Source organism: Harpia harpyja, chromosome 22 (genome assembly GCF_026419915.1).
Source record: "Harpia harpyja isolate bHarHar1 chromosome 22, bHarHar1 primary haplotype, whole genome shotgun sequence".
Classification (NCBI taxonomy): Eukaryota; Metazoa; Chordata; class Aves; order Accipitriformes; family Accipitridae; genus Harpia; species Harpia harpyja.
In genome coordinates, this window is record NC_068961.1 from 2,942,256 (window position 1) to 2,962,436 (window position 20,181).

At 40.7% G+C, this 20,181-nt stretch overlaps 1 protein-coding gene across 7 annotated transcripts in view; it reads right to left on the bottom strand.

Moving 5' to 3' along the window:
- Positions 1–20,181, bottom strand: part of FRMPD4 (FERM and PDZ domain containing 4) — a 411,698-nt gene that overhangs the window by 99,906 nt on the left and 291,611 nt on the right. For all 7 annotated transcript variants that reach the window (XM_052774003.1, XM_052773997.1, XM_052774002.1 and 4 more), the window contains exon 2: positions 13,787–13,903. In XM_052774003.1, coding sequence (XP_052629963.1) covers positions 13,787–13,808 — 22 coding nt within the window. In that variant the 5' untranslated portion in view covers positions 13,809–13,903. The remainder of the gene's footprint in view (positions 1–13,786; positions 13,904–20,181) is intronic.

A 20,181-nucleotide genomic window follows, 5' to 3' on the forward strand; every position in this document is an offset into this window, starting at 1 on the left:
GTATCGTATAACCTCCTTTAAATATTTACCAGTGATCAGCATAAACCCATTTGGGATTATTCAACCCAGTGCTATAACTGAAAGCTTGGGAATGAACTCCATTGCTCTAACGTTTAAGGGTCTTCTCCCTTGCAATCTAAATATATAGTCTCTTCAGTTCTTTGCCACAGATCATTTTTTGTTTTAAACATTTTGCATTTCTTCCTGGTGTTTATTCCCTCTTGATCTTAGTTTTGCTGTATTAGACAAATCTATGTCTTCTAGTATCTCTTCATATAATGATTTTTTTCGCGCCTCCCTTAATCATCCTAACAGCATTTTCTGCATTTGCTAGTTTCAATCCCCCCTCTCAAACATGTCTAACCACAATTAATAATACTTCCCTATCTCCACAATGGCATTTGCCATTGACATACCCAAATGACAACACCTGGATGTCTCTCAGCAATTCAGCTAATAAATCAAGATTCCTCTCCTCAGTCATTTTGAACACATACTTCTAGATCACTGGGAAAATTTTGCTATTAATCCTCAATGGTGTCTTTGAATTTTGCTGTATTCTTATATGTTCTCTACACAGAATCCCCCCATTCCTCCTTTGCTTATCCTTTATATGGATAAAGAGCCACTTGCAAGGTGTTTTAACATTTTCTTTTAAGAAGCAACTCTTACTGAATTTGTGCATATCTCACTTCAGTCCTCTAGTTTCTGCTTTGCAAGAAGCTTTCCGTGTTGGTTCCTTGCACATTTGTTGCTTTCTTGCAATGTCTTTACTGATGTGGTTATTCAGCTAATTATGCCTCTCTTCCCTCAGTTTTCAGGTGCATGCACATCACTGTAAGATTTGAGACTTTATAAACTAGACTATAAACCCAGATGATTAAAAATGTCTTCTTTAAAAACGTAACACACTTTTTACAATTCTTTTCTTATTATCAGCAAGAATCATTGTACAAATGGAGGAGATATATATATGTGTGTGTATATAAATATATATGTGTGTGTGTGCGTGTGTCTGTCATACTCACACACAACTCTCTGCCATCATGCTGAATCTTGAAACAGGTACTTTCAATAAGGAATGAAACACTCCTGGCTTTCTCTGCCTCTCTCTCCCCTCCCTCTGAGTTTTTTTCCCTGAGAATCCCCCTTAGTCTCGTATACATCCACATTTACCTCTCCAGTAAAAACAATGATTTTTTCATTTTTTAAATTTTTTTTTAATTGACAGTGGTAGCCTGTCTATAATGCAGCCATTAGACCACCTGTACCTGCTGTCTTGCACAGATATACTAAAGTAATTTTAAAGTAGCAAAGTCAGATGCCAGTAGCAGCTTAGCTGTTGCAACAGTGTTCAGCCTGAGTTGTAAAACCTGCTTGAGAAGCCACATAAATTTTGAGATAGTCCATGCTGAGCTTTATGATAGCCTGAGAATGGCAGGCAGTCCAAGTAACTTAAAAGCTCAGTAGGGAATGCCTGTATTGCTCTGGGTGGTCAGTGCAAACATATGTTAGGTTTCTCTTCCATGTAGCAGAAGCATTTGCGCTGTATTCTGTGTAAATCTAGCCAAAGACTCTACAGAAAATCACTTTTCTATCATTAATATTTACATGAAAACATCATTATGACTGTCAAATATGGCACAACACTTAGCCTGGCAACATGTGGATTGCTCAGCTTTTTAATTTGCCACTGAATGGTAGTTACGAAAAAAATTTGCATGCAATTCTTAAGTTTTGACACAGATTGGGGAGGAGAGGGTAGCAGTAAATCCCTCCTTGAAAAACTTACTTATCTTACCATACTTCAGCACAGCAATCAAAAAATGAGATTAAATTCAATGTCCTTCTAGCACCAGCTAATTAAAATATAACCACCAAGCACGAGGATCCCCATTTTATGTGGCAGACTGCGTGTGCTCCCGTAGCATAAAAACAAAGAAACAACAAAAAAACCAACCACCAAACTCATGATTTTTTTGAGCAAACTTGTCTGGAGGTTCAGCTGGTCAATTCTTTTAATTTGAGCACAAAATCAAGTAACAGTAAGCTAAGCGCAAGCTGGCTTACCAGGTCCTGAGCACGCGGGGTCCCGACATCCCTTCTCTCTAGGACGTCAGGGAAACGCCAGTTGACTCCAAGTATAGCTTGCCGAAGAAGCAGCTTATGGAAAAGGAACAAGCCAACCCAACCAAGCTTCCCGCTCCGAGCAGCTCTACGGAAAGCCTTGTCTTGTCACTCTTCCCACCGGCGCCCAGGCTTTCGGCACAGGGCTCCATTGCCTATGCCAGTCACAGAGGCAAGGCTGAAAAAGCAGCTGTGCAGCTATTACACATCATGTTCAGGTGATAGGGTTCCTCCTTCAGGAACTGTATTCCTGAAGGCTCACACCACGAAAGCAGCTGGTCCTATGATCCGCCCGTTAGCTTGTGCTTGCTTTAATTAATTCTAGTTGGGAAACTAACAGGACTGTTTTTAAACAGAGTTTGAGGATACAGAGGTTTGGATTCCTCTGACTGGGCATCATTCAATGCCTTTTGGAAACTTCTGGCTAGTCACGGTGTGACACTCTGGGGAACCTTTTCAAAAGCTAGCCGCAATCGTGGCCCATGTCTGAAGGCATGGAAACCTCCATTTTTATATACGTATGTTTTAACTAAAAAGATTCCCAACCGGAAAGTTGCGACTTGTCAGCGCGCAACACCGATGTTGAGCTAATCCTTTTATGGTTTCCTTTTCAAAGGTAGACCATTAGCTCATCGTTCTCTAGTACTCTGTTAAAATGGTGGAACTGCATTTTAATGGGATGCTGGCAACAGGAATCATGCAACAAAATCCCTAAATGTCATTACTATGAGCTGCCAGAATCAGCCCCTTGTGGCCCCAAACAAAATGTCTTTTATCAGTATGGCTTTTTGCCAAGTCTCTGCTGTCCAGCCCAAGGCACTGACTGGATTAAACAAAAACAATAAAAACAGCAGCAAAAAGAAAACGCTGCACAAAAGGGATTATAAGCAGGAAGAGAAACATAAAGTACCTCTTTAGACTCCAGGTAAAACTCTGTCGTTCCCACCTGATCAAGCCCAGGGACAGCACTATCTAGCACAGCACTCCTAAGAAACTGTCTCCTGTATCTCATAAGCCGTTTCTTAAGAAACTTCTCCCGTGTATCCCTGACTTTCTGATTTTACCGTACGTTTCATCAATATTTCACTACTACTTCCTTCTACATTTGCTGGATGCTTATGCCAGGAGCTAACTTTAACAGGGCTTCTGCATTTTTGTATGATGAAAGAGTGCCACCATAAACAGATACTCTCTACACTCATTCCTACAAAATGTGCTCAGTATTCATCTCCTCCTTTAGGAACTCACCAGATGCAATGATTTTTTGATATAACTGCAGGATTTATCATGAATCTTTAACAAAGGCTTTTCATCGCAAGATGCGAAAAAACAAATTGCATCTCAACATGCAAGGACAGGCATTTTAACTTAAAGCCAACAAAACTGGATGTCAGACAATTAGTAAAATTGAAGCAATGTCTTTTCATAATAGCAGAGCTAAAAAAACTGTTTACACACAGAGAACTAAGCTTATGCTTGAAATGAACGGGGAACCAAAGACGTCAAAGACTGTATAGACTCCCATAATCAAAACCAGACGTCAAAACACACTCTGACAGGTTTGGCAAGTTGTGATTCTCGCAGAAAAGGTACAGTTGTGGGCCCATCTACCACCAGGTCTCTCAAAACATTTTCCAAGCAGCAGATCTGCTCTGCAAGGGTGGAAAGCCCATCCTAGACAACAAATGAGAACACCATGATCCCAAGACCAACCACAGACCAGTAAGGACTGGTGGGAAGCATACAGCTTGATCGCAGCATCTTGTGAGTTCAAAATACTGACCGAATGTTCGGAAAGCAGAGGCACTACAGAGCCTGTATCTGCATAATACAGGATGAAGAGCTGCAGGTCGTTTGCACACCGAAGGCAGCTCAGCTCCACTTCTCACAGGGTGACAGAAAAGTGGGACAGAAGACATCCTCATAAATCTGATCTCATGGAAAAATTGGCACAGCCCAAAACCATCAGCAGGCACTTCTTGGACAGAAGAGCCCATGACTGTAACATCCCTCGATCACACTGAAGACTTGCCAATAAACCAAAGGCAGGGATTAAGGTTCCCAGTTTAGACCAGGTATTTCAGCTTCAAGCAGCAGTAAGAGACCATACCACTGTGATCAGAATAGCTCTCCTATAATCAAATCAAAAGCCAATCTGAGAAAAGAAAAACGAACCAACCCTAAACCATACTACTAAAAGCTGAAAACTCAACACCCCAGGAGATTTGCATCTCCAGTATTTTTTATAAATCCACGTGAAAAAGGTAGGAACAGAGCCAGAGACAAGCAGAAATACGTTAGGATTGATTAAAGCATCATCCTATGTCTTCACTGAGTATCAGTGTGTCTATCTGCACTATAACTTTATATGTATATTACACATTAGAAATGTTACTTTATATCAGAGCTGCAAATAACCATCTTTCCTAAGTGAACCTAAGTTCACTTAAAAATTAAAAGCAAAATGGCATTATTATTCTGTTCAATTTCTTAAACTATGGCAAAGTTTTTCCATGCTATTTGTATCCTACATAATATGCCTCTCCAGGTTTTAATTATGAAACGCTAAATAAATCCCATGAGCAAACACTTATTCGTATCTGTCTGCTGAGTTCCTATTTGTAATTCCAGCTAATTACTTCCCCTGTCAGGAAAATATTCTCTGAAGTCCCAAGACGCCATACGAGTACCTCAATCTCTTTCATTTTATGTCTCCCAGTGTTCAATACAGAAAATGTAAATTCATTTGGCTACTGCTGGAAGAGTAAGAAACTTGAAATAATCTCTGCACTGTCAGCAGGTCTCTACCTTGTGTGCTTAATCCCCGTTACCATGGTGATATTTAATTGCACAGACACCCAGTTTGATTGGTTTATTTTAAACTGAAGTTTTTCTGTGGAACGGCATGGGATCCTAGCGAACATTAGATAAATGGCTTTCAAAATATTGCAGTGAGTCATATTGTTGTCAGTGACTAGATTAATTTGAGTTCTGTTAAACTATTTCTTTACCTTAATCTTACACATATATGACAACATACATAATATGAAGATTTTTACCATTAGATTGGGAGCTGAGCATTTGGAGTATAATTAAGCAGTATTTTATTGTAAGAAGGGCAATTAAAACCTAAATGAGAATTAAAATTCAGTAAGCTTTTGTTGGTAGTATCATCTTGTCTTTCTAAAACAAATTACCTTGCTGTTCTACAATAACAATCCAGATAAGAACCTTTTACAGTAGGGTTATACTTGATTTTCTTTACAGAAAACTGTAAATATATTAATATGACAGAAATGAAGCCAAAAGGATAAATACAGTTTCTTTGCTGGCTTTTATATACCTCGGCATGCAGTGCCTTAGTATATGAATGACTGCTGGAAAGGCATCGTCAATGTGGTATTTCCTGGCACAGCATAACACATTAGAAAACTTGTTTTAAATTCTGTACATACACTACGATGAACTGGTGTACTTCAACTGTGCTATTTAAACAGCAGCAATATACTGCGATAATACTCACTCCTTTTTTCTGCTCTATAACCTGGCTTTAGCACATTTTTGTCTTAATGCCGCAACTGAAGGCCTGGGGGAAATTTCACCTAGCCTTTGCTGTGAAAGGTCCCAGTTCCATCACCGAGTATCAGAAAGCTTTACCTAATTTATTTTTTTCAAGCTTGTGGCCACTAAGGCCCCAAGGTACAGCCTGCAGGATCATTCTACCTTTCTGGTGTTTCAGGGACTGCTTTACCCTCTTTCTTTTTAAAGGCTATCAACTAGCCTGGTTCTATTTCATACGCAGAACCTCTGTGTTTGCACCACTGGGGATACCAGCACATGACCCGAGATAAGACTTACAGCTTCTCAGGAACCACCACCGCTCTCCCAACCACCTGCATGGCTTTGCAGAACCAGACCTTGAAGCTTTGAATCTCGATTCTGTAGGGACCGCGCTCTGTTTTACAAGAGAGATGTTTGAAAAAGCAGACTCCGACTGGGGCTATCGTTCTCATGCAAACTTTTTACAAGAATTAATTTGTTTTACGCTCCCAGGAAGGGTACCTTTCTCACCTCCATACGTTGTGACCTTGGGTTAACATACCTTGAATTTTTTTTTTCTCTCTATACAGGTTCTGCTCCAGAAGTTTTATTCTACTTCCTAATCCACCTTAAAACACACAATAACAACAGTTTTCGGGATGCAATACTTCTCTGAATTTCAAGGTGTCCCCATCCAGTTTGTGTTTGGAGAAAACACTAGAGACTAAATCAGAAACACAGATTAGAAATCTGTGCTGTTACAGACGCCTGACGTACGCGATTCCCTGTACTCCACTGAGGCACAATTACATCCAAGCAACCCCAGGCTAACGCCTGAGCAAAAGCTGCTTCTCTTCTGAGTAGTCCCACCTACCTTCATACCTTCTTGTGTAACTCCCCTCACCTTTCCAGTGTGAGGAATCCTCCTGGTTCAGCAAGCGATGGTTGCACATGTGTGCAGAGAGGATTCCGAAAGGGCGACCCAGCAGATAGGGAAGGAGCCACGCTGCTGGGGCCGGCTCCCGAGTTACTGCACAGCAACTGGCTTAGGTACGGCTGCCTTACTCTGCAATGAACTCTCCATTTTTCCATGCTCTAGTTAAGATAAAATAACCCCACAAACCAGCATCTCCTTGCTATTATTCCCTCCATTATAACAATGATTTATCCCAGTCGATATTAACATCATTTTGTCTGTCGTATTTATGCCTGCCGTATTTATGGCTAGAGCAACAGTTCTCTGTGAAGAAAGGATGATTGTTAAATCATCCTCTCTCTTCAGGAGGTTGAGCTGATTTCACAATACTTTCTTTTTCACCATATGCCTCAGTTGTCTCTAGGCAGACCACTGACACAAACAGGTTGCTATATAATTTTCCTTCTTCTCCTTTCTAATTATTCAGGTTTGCTTTAAAAAGTCATTTGTGTTTGTGTGTTCCTGCTGCCGCTTGTCTCTTCTAGCCCCACTCCCCCTTCCACCATACGATCCTGTCCTTGAGCAGGTCAAACCCTTAGCAACAGAAAGCAAATTTGTATGCAGTCTGAAAGGAGCATAGCAGAACTCTTTCTCTAATAGCACACTATTCATATCAAAAGTCCGTATTAGTGACAAGGGAATTAAAAAAAAAAAAAAAAAAAAAAAGAGAGAGAGAGAGAAAAAAACAAGAATTGCCATACCAATCAGACCTGTTGTCCGCCTGGTCCAGTATCCTTTCTCTGACAGCACTCAGTACCTGCTTCAGAGGAAGGTGCAAGAAATCTTGTAATTATAGAATAACCTGATTAATACAGGAAGTTTCGTCCTAGCCCTTGGCAGTCAGCAGCTGACTCACCCGCTTGTCTGAAACATATGATTTTATATCTGCTCTAATTTTTTTTTTTTTTTAATCCTATGTAATTTAATAGTGGAAGTCTCGTTACAAGTGTGTATTGCAAATGTACATTTGAATCCTATGAAGCATTTTAGGCTTTACTGTAACCTGTAGCTGAGAGTTATATTTGCTAATTATATAGGTTGTACTATTTTTATCACCGTTAAACTGCCTGCCATTCAATCTCATTGGATGTCCCTTTTAGGGACGTGGGAATAACTGGGCCAGAGAGCGTGATTCCACTGCCTGTTCCCTCGGCTCCTCACCTGGGAGTGGAGACGCCCGAAGCGGCACACCGCAGTCAGCCTTTGGCTTGAGGCATTATCCTGGCATACAGAGAGCCTCCATTCACATCCCTCATCTGAATCGGAAAGAGAAGGAAATGAATCTTCTTTTCGACAGCCTGCATAAGTGCAAGTGCTCTCATGCCAGCTGAGGGAGGACAGAGCAGCAGCAGCGATGTTGCTCCTGTATTTTGCGAATGCCACATAAATCCTTCAGTGAACCTAGTCAATGTTGTTTTTGTACTTAGAGATGAAGGAATGTAATGCATTCAGTAAAGTGCTATATAACATCGTACCTACAGGGCAGAAGGTGGCTCCTGTGGCTTTAAACTTTCATTATGGCCTTATGTACTAAGGTAGTCGTAGGTACAAATAACAGCAGCCTTTTCAAAACCCAGGAAGATGAACAATACTGCAACAACAATCAAGGCTTTCACTATATTTTATATCTTTTGATTGTTTTCAGAACCTTCCAACAGAGTAAACCCCAGAGAAATATTCTGAGAATGGACTAAACCACCAATAGGCATGTACAACCTGCAGAACGTATGGACAAAAAGGTTTGGGGTAGGGCTAGACACACCAAAGAAAATTAAAAAAAAAAAAAAAGTCTGATCCTCTTCTGTGCTTATTTATTTTGGAGTAAACTGATTAGCAGGCTGTGAGCCTCAGTTTTGCATCTGGCATAAATTAGTGGTCCTTAATAAGCAGGATGCTTGATTGATATGCCATTAATATCATCAATGATTGTGTTCTGTCATTCCACACAGCTGGCCAGCTATGAGGACTGGGTGTACAAGGAGGACCACGCAGACCAGACAGGATGCACGCAACACGCACAGAGGCACTCCACCTTTCAGAAACATCAGTGAGCTTCCTCTTCTAAGCAGAGCAAGCGCTGCAAGAGTAAGTTGAAGACTACTAAAGAAAATTTAGATAAGTATTTGAGTATAGGAGAATAACACGGCTTTGCTGTATTGTAAAGAAATATTGTGCTTTGAGAATTTAGGATGTCGTGAGCTGCACTGGCTACCAAAGAACACAAATGCGTTACCTCTGTTTTAAGCATGAGGCAAAAGTTGGCATTCAAGAATTTCATATTTTGGGAATAGCAGAGTTACTAAGACAAGCAAGGACAACCAAAATGTAATGATTTCACAGGCCAAAAATCATGGAGCTGATATTACATGCAGGATAACATACCTTAGAGGAAAAAAGAATTAAGTTTACCAGATACACCTGGAAGAAGTCTGGAAGAACTTAGTGTTACTAAATACAAAAGCACCAGTGAAGAACAACAGCAGGCACTCAAGATATCAAAATATGTTGTGGCATGTTCAACCGGCATAGCAACCATGTCATACTAACACAACAGAATTCGGAAAGACTTCTGACAAGTAGGTCTCTCCCAGCTCTGCTGTGCGCTCTGGGGACCGACCTGTGGTTTCAAGCCAAGCAGTAATGCTGCAGGCTTTGATCTCTGGGTGTGCTGCCTTTTATTTCACGCCTGGGGTCCCAGCTGTTTGCTCAGTTTATTCCAGACTGGAGCACAGAAGCAAGCTAATACGCATGAAGTACAGATGGTCAGGGTCCTTGGAGTAAAATAGGGAGCAAATCAAACCGGTAACGCAGACAGACCTTGTCATCCTCTCTGAGGCAATGACAAGAGTTAAAGTAAACATGATCAATAGCATCTCTTGCAAATAAGGATATGGCAACATGGTGACCTAACAGACCCCTCTAAAAATTTATTTTAAGACTGTAATAACTAACTACACCTTAGTGGGACCACTGTGCTTTGAGTCCACATAGGAAGGGCTACGCTTCCTTTCAGTTAATTCCATTTCAGACTCTAGACTTTATTTGAATGATAGCAGCCAGATCCACAAAAATACCAAAGTACCTTTTACCTTAGGAATTAAATAGGAATAGGAATCAAAAGGGTATGACTTTCCACGGCAGCAAATGTTACTTCAACTTGCACGTTAGACTGCAGCTGTAGGGCAGCTTAAGCCAACGCAAGTCGGTTGCAACCTTGCTCCCACACGAGTCGGGTATTTCAGTGTGTCAGTAAAGCTGCTCATCGCCTGGCATTAGCCATGTTCCAAGCAGGAGGTTGGACCAGCTGACCTTCTGAGGTTTCTTCCATCCTAAACTATTCTGCAACTCTGTGGGACCATGTGGAGCACTGGCTTAGGGAGCTGAACTGACATAAAATTCATAGCTTTCTCTGTAGGATTCATTTTTTATTAGCTTTTGCCAGTTTATTTCTCTCTATCAACTCCCCTTCAGGTATGACAAGCAGCAAGACTGACACAAAGGAAAGGGCAAAAATGTACAGGTCTGAAAATCAGTGAGATCATAGCGGTGGCGACTTAGGCAAGCTGAAATTGCCATGAGGCTAAACCCTCTGTGGACAAAATCAGCCCAAACCTTCCTGCTTTGCATGCTATCTCCCTGAAACCCTATATTCACACCAAATACATTTTCAGTAAGTTTCATGTTTGTATTCAAACCAGTGTTACAGAAATGTCTCATAATCATATACTACACAGCGTATATAATAAATGCAAAGAAAATAGGCCTTTAAAATGGTTAGATATACACTGCAAACTATTTCATGTTAAAGGTCCAGCTTAATACAGCTTGTGCAGTACAGAAACACACTGGAAGAATACTAGATGATTGTCATCCTCCCATACTGAAATGTATTACTTATCTCATAAGGCTATTTCAAGTAAAAAAGGCAAGTTAAAAGGGGACGGGTGAAGTTCTGAAACTTTAATTTACCATGGCCTAAACTTAAGAAAAAGTGTTCTAGAGGTTGGCAAAATGACCCCGGTTGTGCCATCTGTACAGAAGAGATAATGAATTGATAGCAACATCTCAAAATATTTTGATAAAAGGCTCTGCACACACTCTTACAAAAGTGCTGCCTGGCAATGGAAGCTGTCCTTGATTAGCTCAGGCCATGGGGGCTTTCAGAAATTTGAAAGAAACCAAATTTGCTTCAGCAGAAAGAATAAACATCTCTTCCCATTCACGCCTTAAAGCATTTGCACCAACACTATATAATTACTTTTCATTTCACCAAAAGATTCTCCTGGATTCTCTGTTCCTCCCACAATTTCAAAATTACAATATGTCTGCTTACAGTTGAATGGATATGTACATATGGCACGAAATAAATTATTTAACTAAAAAACAGTTAATGTTGCTATGAATTATGTTATTTGCTTGTACAGAACTCATGCACACATTTCATTGTGATAATACCTGGTTTATACATCTTTAATCAAAACCAAGCGAAGGATTTGAATTGCTTTTTCTCCTTCAGTGTGATGCAATTTGTTAATCTGTATGGCTATAAAAAGCCTTGGAGACAATATGAGATGCTATCTTGCTGATCTCTCTCCTGCCTTTATTGACATAACTGTCAACCATCATCTCACTATTTCATTCCGAAAATCCAGGGGTGAAAAATGAAGGAAAGAAAATTAAATTCAGTTTTCACTTATGTGGTTTCATGTAGTATTTGCAAAAGCAGTCATTTTGAAAGCCAGAGAGGGCTTCTCCTTGGCCAAATAACAGGCACTATAAGGACAGGTATCACATACCTCGACAGAGGAATCGCTGGCCAAGTCACTAGGTATATTCAGACTTTGGTCATTCTTTTAAGATGAAGATATATGTCACATAACTACCCAGTCACATCATAGTAGCTACCTGGGCTGATGTTCACTAGTAACAGTGGATAGCTGGTGATTTGGTACAGCAGTACATGGTTCCAAATGGGTTCCTGATTTCATTCTGTTTCTGAAGTTATTGGCTTTTAATGCATCCCAGGGGACTGTCATTTCACATAAGATGCATCATTACTCCGGAGACATGGCTAGTGCATGTGTTACAGCCAATGCTGTTCCTTTAAAACATTTAATACAAGAATATGTGCTATAACTCACGCAATGTGTACGTATGAGGCATTGTTCAACTTGCACCTAAGACTGCTCTCATATATTGGTGGGTAAGAAAGCCTGGCACAAAATATCAAAGGCTTCTGCAGATCAGCTTCCTCAGAGGTCTCATTCTCTGCACCCTTTAAAGCAGCCTAATTTTTTCCCACATGCAGAGAAAAATGGAAGACCAGGGCCCAAAAGAGAATGGAGAGGCAAGCGCCTTACAAGAGCATGGAAAAAAAAAAACCAACCACCACAACAAAACAACAACAACAAGCCTAACATTACTTCAGGCATCATTTGGCACTGCCTGTTATGGATTTTTGTTCCTAGATGCAGTTTTCTGCATTTAAGAGAGGGATATGGCACTTTAAGGTACTAAAAGGCAATCCAAAAAATAAACAAAATAATCATTAGCTACCAACAATTAGAAAACATTCCCAAATTGCAAAATTAATGAATACTAATGCATTGCATTTTGTAAACCGCAGCTGTTTATAGCTACATAACAAGTGCAGCATCCCATTATGTGACCAGTGAGAAAAGAGAAGGAATCAAATGTGGTGCCTGTCTTCAGAAGCAGGATATTAATTTTTCAAATTAATCTCAGTCACACAGAGGAGAACACACCAACAGTCTGCAGAAAAAATGGACACCCAAGATGTGCAGGTCCCTTCACTAACTAGAGTAACAGAAGAAGCAGAGTCATATCTGCACAGTACTTCAGAGGCTCACCTGTACTTCTTGACAAGCCTAATTAGTTCAGGCAGAAAACCTGTGCTAATACAGTTATATCGTGCCTGGCATTCAGCTTCACATTGTCCAGTGCTGCACCCGGTGTCTTACAGACATGCAAAGCATGACAAATACTTGTTCAAGGAAGAAAACGACATTTCAAAGTCAGCTTTTGAGCCCTCATTAACCCAGACAACTTGCTCCAATTTGGGCAGGTCTGAAATTGCTCTAAATCTTGAAAGCCTGCAGGACACCACGCTGCTACAAATCTTGCTTTGGCTCCAAAAGCAAATGCCTCCTAGGAAGCCAAGGCACGCACCCTGGGCAAAGGGGGGAGGAAGAGAAAGCAGAGCTCTTATGCTGTACAATTCTATTTTTGCAGATGAAGGATCTTGAGTGAATTAAGGGCTTTTAATGGTCAATTTAAAATAAGTCTGATCCTTCTACTCTGTGTTGAAGGAAAGAATTGTAATTCTCATCCAGAACTTTATTAAGCACCTACGAGTTTCTAAAGATAAACATAAAAATGAAATAACAATTAAAAAAAGCAACCCTTCACATGAGCAGAATGAAAATGCTAGCCTTAAAAATGTGATGTAAGCTAAAGCAATTAATGCTGCAAAATCAGGCAACAGTTCTGCTAACTCACCACCATCACCCCTTTTTAGTGAAGAAGTTCCAAAGCCACATAAGAGTACATTTGCTAGAACAGCAAACCATATTTTATCCAAGCCACTTCAGTGATTTTAAAGAATAATTATGCACAGTTTTCACTGGGAAAAGCCAATTGTGTTTACGATCACATCATCCACATTGACATTTATTTTGCAAACCTTTAAATTCAGAGCTAAAGGACTATGGGCAATCTAAGGATTAGAATATTTACTATACAGGATCAAAACATACACTTTCTCATTACCAGTATAATGAATATATTAAACAAACAGCTCACATGGCAGAGATGGAGGAGAATTTGTTAGTCTCAGTCAGAACTGACCTTTTGCCTCATTCTTTAAACATGGCATTTTTATTTTTAATTTTTTGTTAATGACATTTGCTGTAATTCCTTGATGAATTACAGGTCCTTATATTATCAGCGTTTTCTTGGGTAAATGAAATAACCAAGTACCAAAACAAGGCGCAGTAAAGTACAGTCAGAGCTATTTCTGTGCAACAAATCAAAACAGTGTAGGGCTGAAGCAGGAATTAGGATTCCAAGGAGATACAGTCAAGAGCAGGGCTGCAGACTGCACAGCTGACACTGCCCACTTACTTGATGAAGTAGTCTCTTCCATCTCTGTTTGCCGTCATCTCCCATCCATAAGGTGTCCCCTGGTTCAAGCTCCAGGTCCCTGAAGGGTGAGGCCAGCCTGAAGACTTGTTCCTGTGGCTGCAATTTTGGGAGGGATGGGGGGGGAAGAGAGGGGGGAAAAAAAAAAAAAAAAAAGTTATTTGTCTGTTGTATTTATTCTTCCAATTTACTTCTTTCACATCACTCGGCATGCAAATACTTTCACAGTTGTGAAATATACAGCCAAAACCCAGGCAAGGGAAAACAGGTTAGCAGGTCTACTTATGTTTGTAATATTCTTCCAGTCAGTGGAAAGATACACTGTCATTTCTAACTGTCTTTGAGTTCAAGCCTTTGGCCGGTGTATCTGTCACACCCCATCAGTCTCACATCCACAATACCCATTTTCAACCGTTTTTAATAGAAGGGACAGGGAGCATTTTCATTCATTGCCATCCCCTGTTCAAATGCCACCTCTCAGTACAGCCTTAGCAAAAAAATCCAACAAACCAAACCAAACCCAACCCACCACACGGCTGCAGATCACACGCGTGGTGCACTACCTGGCACGAGAAGGAACATCAACACCCATACTCGCAGCTAGCAAACCATTTTTTGTTTCATTGTTGGAATGAAGGAAGGCTGTAAGACTTCTGCATACGGATGCTGAATTGATTCAATACGCAGATGTTGTTGCACGTGATTGCTGTCCATTAAGCTCTTCCTCCAAATAACTTTTAAAAGGCTGCAGTATCTCCGAGCACACACAGTTACATACCACTGCTCGAGCACTCTCTGCTGGTATTCCCACTGCTGAGCAAGGGCCAAGTCATGCCAGATTAAATAAAGGAGTAGCTTACACTGCTCTCCTAACTGAGGGAGATACAGCAGCACTCCCAAGCGACAGTATTTCCCCACTAGATCGGAAACATTTTGTGAGGTGCCATCTACTGACTCCATATACAAGAAAGATACAGCTAGCAAGAATCCCCCATAGTTTCCCACGGGAACCCCCAACTTTTGCACTGATGTTTTACCCCTCACTGGCAGGAATTAAGCTAGATGTTACCACACATTCCCACTTTCTGCTGTGGGACTTAGAGGTACAGAAGGCCACAAGTAGGTCTTTGAGCAAAATTAATCAAGTCATTAATATCTACGTACAATCTGAATAAGAGAAAGAGCAGGAAAAGGAGGCAGGGCAACCAAAGATGCTAAAGACCGGCTGAGAGCACGTCACAGACAGGCAAAGATGAATCAGCACACAACACTGAATACACTCTGAAATTTAGACATGCAAACCAAAACCACACAGAATACAAGCAAGTTTTGAATTAGTTGCCTTCTCTCTCTCTGCCTTTTCTCAACCCATCCAACATATTACAGCTCAGTTTTACTTGCTAGATTTGTTTAAGTTCAAATGCTAGCAAGGAACTTACTGTCTCTCTCCTTAGAGATGTAAGAACTTATTTCCTTTAGAGAAACAGAGCGCAATGTAACCTGATGAACACTCTTCTGAAGGAACAGAATCGGTCTCCATGGACGACTCAACAATTCATTGCAAATTGCTAAACTCAACAAAGTTGTACATAGTTAATCTTTCCCAAAGGGGGAACGCATCATTAAAAACAAACTAGCTGTTCCCCCTCCCCCTTTATTTCAAGGATTAATCACTACTGAGAAGAGATATGGTGCTTCAATATATAATTTACAAGTAAAGCATTACAATAGAGTGCTAGATACCATCTGATTTACCAATTACATTAAGTTCTCTATCTTCAAGGAGTAGAAAAACATTTCTGTTAGCATATTCAAACATGGGTATTTGTCATAAGACACGGCTTAAGCCTAATATTTGAACATGCTAGAAATCTTAATAAAATTACAGTTACTCATGGCTAACGAAACACATAAATGTCAGATATGCTACGCTACCCCAGATAAATGCAACTAACTCATTCCTGATCAAAGGAATGAATTAAAAACCAGGCATCTGAGGAAAGAAAACAAATACTTTCAACACTCTCTCATGCAGTTTCATGTAAAGTTGAGCTTAAGCATTCTTGTTTCTCCATATGCTTGACAGAGGGAGAAAGGCTGGTCCCTTCTACATGGGAACCATCCTACAATCTAAGAATGACAGCTTAACTACATCTGTAGACTTCAAATTACACTTTAGAGTATTTGGGATCCTAAACACTGCAGTTAACCAAGGTAGAAAGTAACCTATTTTATCTGGACTATAAAGGGATACCTGTGCATTGAACACTTTTCACTTTAATTAAATGTGTTTTACAATCTCTGTGCTATAGTTTCTCCATCTGTAAAATGGGCACAGTAACATTTAAATTCCCACATAAAGCACATCAAACTTCTATTATCAGATCATTTATAGGAGCACAGGGCAGCGATGATGATCAATACTACTCCTCTCTGCATTCAAACTAAGGGCTCATCTTTGTACGCATTATAACATTAGTGGATTTTAAGGTAAATTTAATTCCCCTGAAAGCTTTCGTTGAGCCCCTAAAACATTACTGGTGTCAGAACTTTTCATATATGATGGGTAATAACTGTCCTACTTAACTATAGATATGTCTGTATCTGATCTAGTCCTCCAGACTTTCTTATAATCAGTGGGAGAGAAATTAGCACTTGAGACACAGTATACACCTACATTAGAAGTGTGCAACTTCAACGAGATGGCTCCACGGGAAAAAAAATAAATACAGAATGTTTCCTATAGTCATTGTACAATTCAATAATAACCACTCACATCATAAGAACAAAACAAGGTTTTTACATTCAACGGTGATTAGCACTGGTGATTCCCAGCTGCCTGTACAGTCTGAAAAAATGAGCGAATGAACTGCATTATTTCTTTTTGTGCACCTCCATCCACCTGTTGAATATTATTCTGCTTGTCTGCAAGGATTCTGTTCAATTGCCACTACGAAGGGCAAGAGATGGCAAAGATGAGACAAATGCCAGAAGGAACATCAAAGGCTCCAGAGGAAACCATAAGCAGGTCAGGCATTTCACCTGGGGGAAGCACAAAGGCATCTTGGCAGGCTTTAAGTCAAAAGGATGCCTCGGTGGTGAAGGAATATCACCCCCCAGTCCAAATCCTACCTCCCTGCGGGTGATCTCGGATAAATCCCTCAGCTCGCTGATCACCATTTGCCATTTCCTTCCCTCACAGGCAAAGGAGGAGGAGCATACCGAGGCTGCCTAGGTTTCTGGAAGACTTGCACGCTTCCAAAGACCAGAGAGATAAAGAAAACACGCCTTCTGCCTCAGCAAGTCCACCTGCAGAGGAAGCACTGGCACCGCTGTAACTCACTGCTTGCCGTCCATCACCACCCCTGCTTGCTCACGGCAATCGGACCTGCTGCTGGAGTGCCTGCTGCAGCACAGCTCTTGGGTGGCAAACTTCATCGTGAAGGCTTACGCCAGCATCGCGCCAGCAGGTCTGAAAACGAGGCAGCGTTAGCTACAATATCCCATCAACCTGCTTTTGACGTTCTTGCTGCAGCAGTATAAAACCTGATCCCTCTGAAATGCTTCACGTTGAACAATCAGTTCATTAGAGGCTTCACATTGAACAATCAGTTCATTAGAGGCTTCACGTTGAACAATCAGTTCATTAGATCACCAACGCGGCGTATAAGGAACCACCGTGCCCTACGGAGGGACCTTCTGACTGAGAATGCAATAGCTGCGCCACAGTGAACATCCCCAGGTCAGCCGTTTTTCTGTCCCACGCTTGAGGCATGACTGAAACATGAGTTCATACGTAAAGTCTCCCGTACCGTATCAGCAGTAAGCCACTTCCATGATATGCAGAACATACTCAGCATAAACCATGGTACAAACAAGAAGTGAAAGTCTGTAATAGTATCCACCTCTTTTTCAAAGATCAAAACTAGAACAGTTTGAATTTTTAAAGCATACTATTAGAGCCTAATGTCCAGACCAGTTTAATGTTAATGCTGAAAGGAGAAAGCAACACCATTCATTTTTTAAGACATTGAAAAATCAAACATTTAAATTTTCTGGAAAATTCAATTTAAAAAAAAAAAAAAAGGGCATCTACAGAGTCAGACAATAAGCATGTAAATTTTGCCCAAAACTTTTTTTGTTTTTAACCAGCAACTGGAGATTCCTCTCAATAGGTCTTTGCTACAGAAATCTTGACAGACTTTTTAATTCTACCAATAGCCCAAGCCTGTAAATTTTGTTATAAGTGTAGTGCTTCCCTGAACTGGTGGAAATGAAGCTCTCAGGCTGTAATTTTAAGACAGCATAAACTGGCACTGACAGAAAAGCAGCATTCCTGTCCTCCTGGCAACAGACAGTCCTACATCACATCACAGTTGCTCTTGAGTCAGTGGAAGTAAACTGGTTCACCCTAAAACTAGCGGCTATTTTTTCCATTCAGATTCATCTCTGCCTACTCCGTGGCCTCACAGATGGCCACGTGGCAGCAAAAATGAAGGGCAGGACAAAACCTGCCCGCTTCAGATAGTCCTCAGGCAAAGACAAGACAGAAAGCACTCGACTAAAATGGAATGCCCCAACTGTATTTAGCATATTTAACGTCTACTGGGGCATAACACTCCGTATACAGGATTACTGTGCCTACCCACCCCAAAGATGGACATCATGTTTACATTTACCCTTTTCCATGGACAAGGGACACCAAAATCCTTGTTACCTTAGGAATGATGTTGGGGACAGAGTTGGGAGGTCTGCCGTATTACTGGGGTAGTTTTTACTCCCTTGCTGAAGAATGCCAGCTTGCACTCTGCTGACAGATTGAACACAGCAATAAAAAGTAGTAGCAACCTTGAAACCCTCCACTGCTCTTTTTTGGGGGAATAATTTGAAGAAGGCAGAAACCCAGTTAGTGTTGGTCATAGTGACCTTCGTTCCCGCTCCCTGCAATCCTTTACTGGGCGAGAAGAAGATGCATTTTTTTAATTTGTTTGGGTTTTGGTAGCTCTCTCATTCCATGATTATCACTTTCCCTGATTGACACTGGCATAATAAAGGTGTCCATCTGTATTCTCATGGCTGTCTGCCACTTTCTGTTTGATGCTCTCTCACTCTTGCAGTGGTGAACAATTTCTCCTTTTTTACCTTCTCCATGCCACTTACAATTCGGTAGAGCCCTAACATACCCCACCAGCAACCTCAACAGTCTCCACCGCAGGCTCAGGAGTCCTGACCTGTACAGCTGTTCCTTGTACAAAGGTTTTCACAGGCTTGATCACTGTCATCGTCCTTCTCTGAAATCCTTCCAGTTCTGCGCCTCTGTTGAGACAGGAGTTTGGGCTTGCACTCGGGTTACAGCTTATACTGATGGGCTGCCTCTTTGGTAGAAATCCAGAAGCAGGTATCTCAAGATGTAGTTGAAGACCATCTCTGGCATCTAGGGTCTTAGTGAAGAGCTAGAGATTCAGCTCTATTCTAAAGTAGACATCTGAATTTGCCAGTTTTCTACCCGTGTTGACTAGCCCTCCACTAAAGTGTGATTTGGAGCTTTGACATCTGGGTGTAGAGACCAAAATTTGAATTTCAAGCATATGAATCTGGAGATGAATTCTACATCACCCTCTGAAGAACCCTTTGCAACAAATAGTGAGCCCTTATCTTTAAACTGCTGTATAACACAATAAAATGGGCAATTTTTATCATCTTATTATTTATTTCCCATTCTATACCCCCTTCCAAAACACCTAAGAGCACCAAACCTGGTGCAAACACCTTCCGAGCTCCTGGTACCATTAGTTTTAAGTGAGAAATTTTACACTACACTTATCAAATGAGCTCTTTTAATATCAAAAGCTTTAGAATTTGGGGGTAGATACTATCTGTCAATTTGTTACCATTTGTTTCAGTGATCTGATCTCTAAGATCACTTACTAACTTTTCAGGTTGAGGTATATCTTCCAAAAAGTCCCCAGTAGAGAAGCTCCCCTTGGTAAGCCCCCTCCAACACATGGCTGCAAAAAATACTTATCTTTCTTTATCCTCTGGCCTTATTTTTTCCAAGTGTTGCTTTTACTTAATGAGTATCTGTTAGTTCACAGACTCTAGCAAAAGCTGAAGTTATCCACAGTTTCTGATAGAAATCTTCATAATTGTGTGAAATCTCTGTATGTGGAGCCATGTATAATCCCCCTAAATATAAATAATTTGAAATATTAATATTCTATGCATGTTTCCTCTTTAGTTATTAGTAACGTTTTAAGCATCCACCTTGGATTTCCTCTGCTGGATTAAAATAGTAGAAGGATTACATTCTAATCTTTTAAAGCAATCCCTTGAACAACACAGCTGTAAATGCAGTGGATGAGTAAAGTTACAGAACT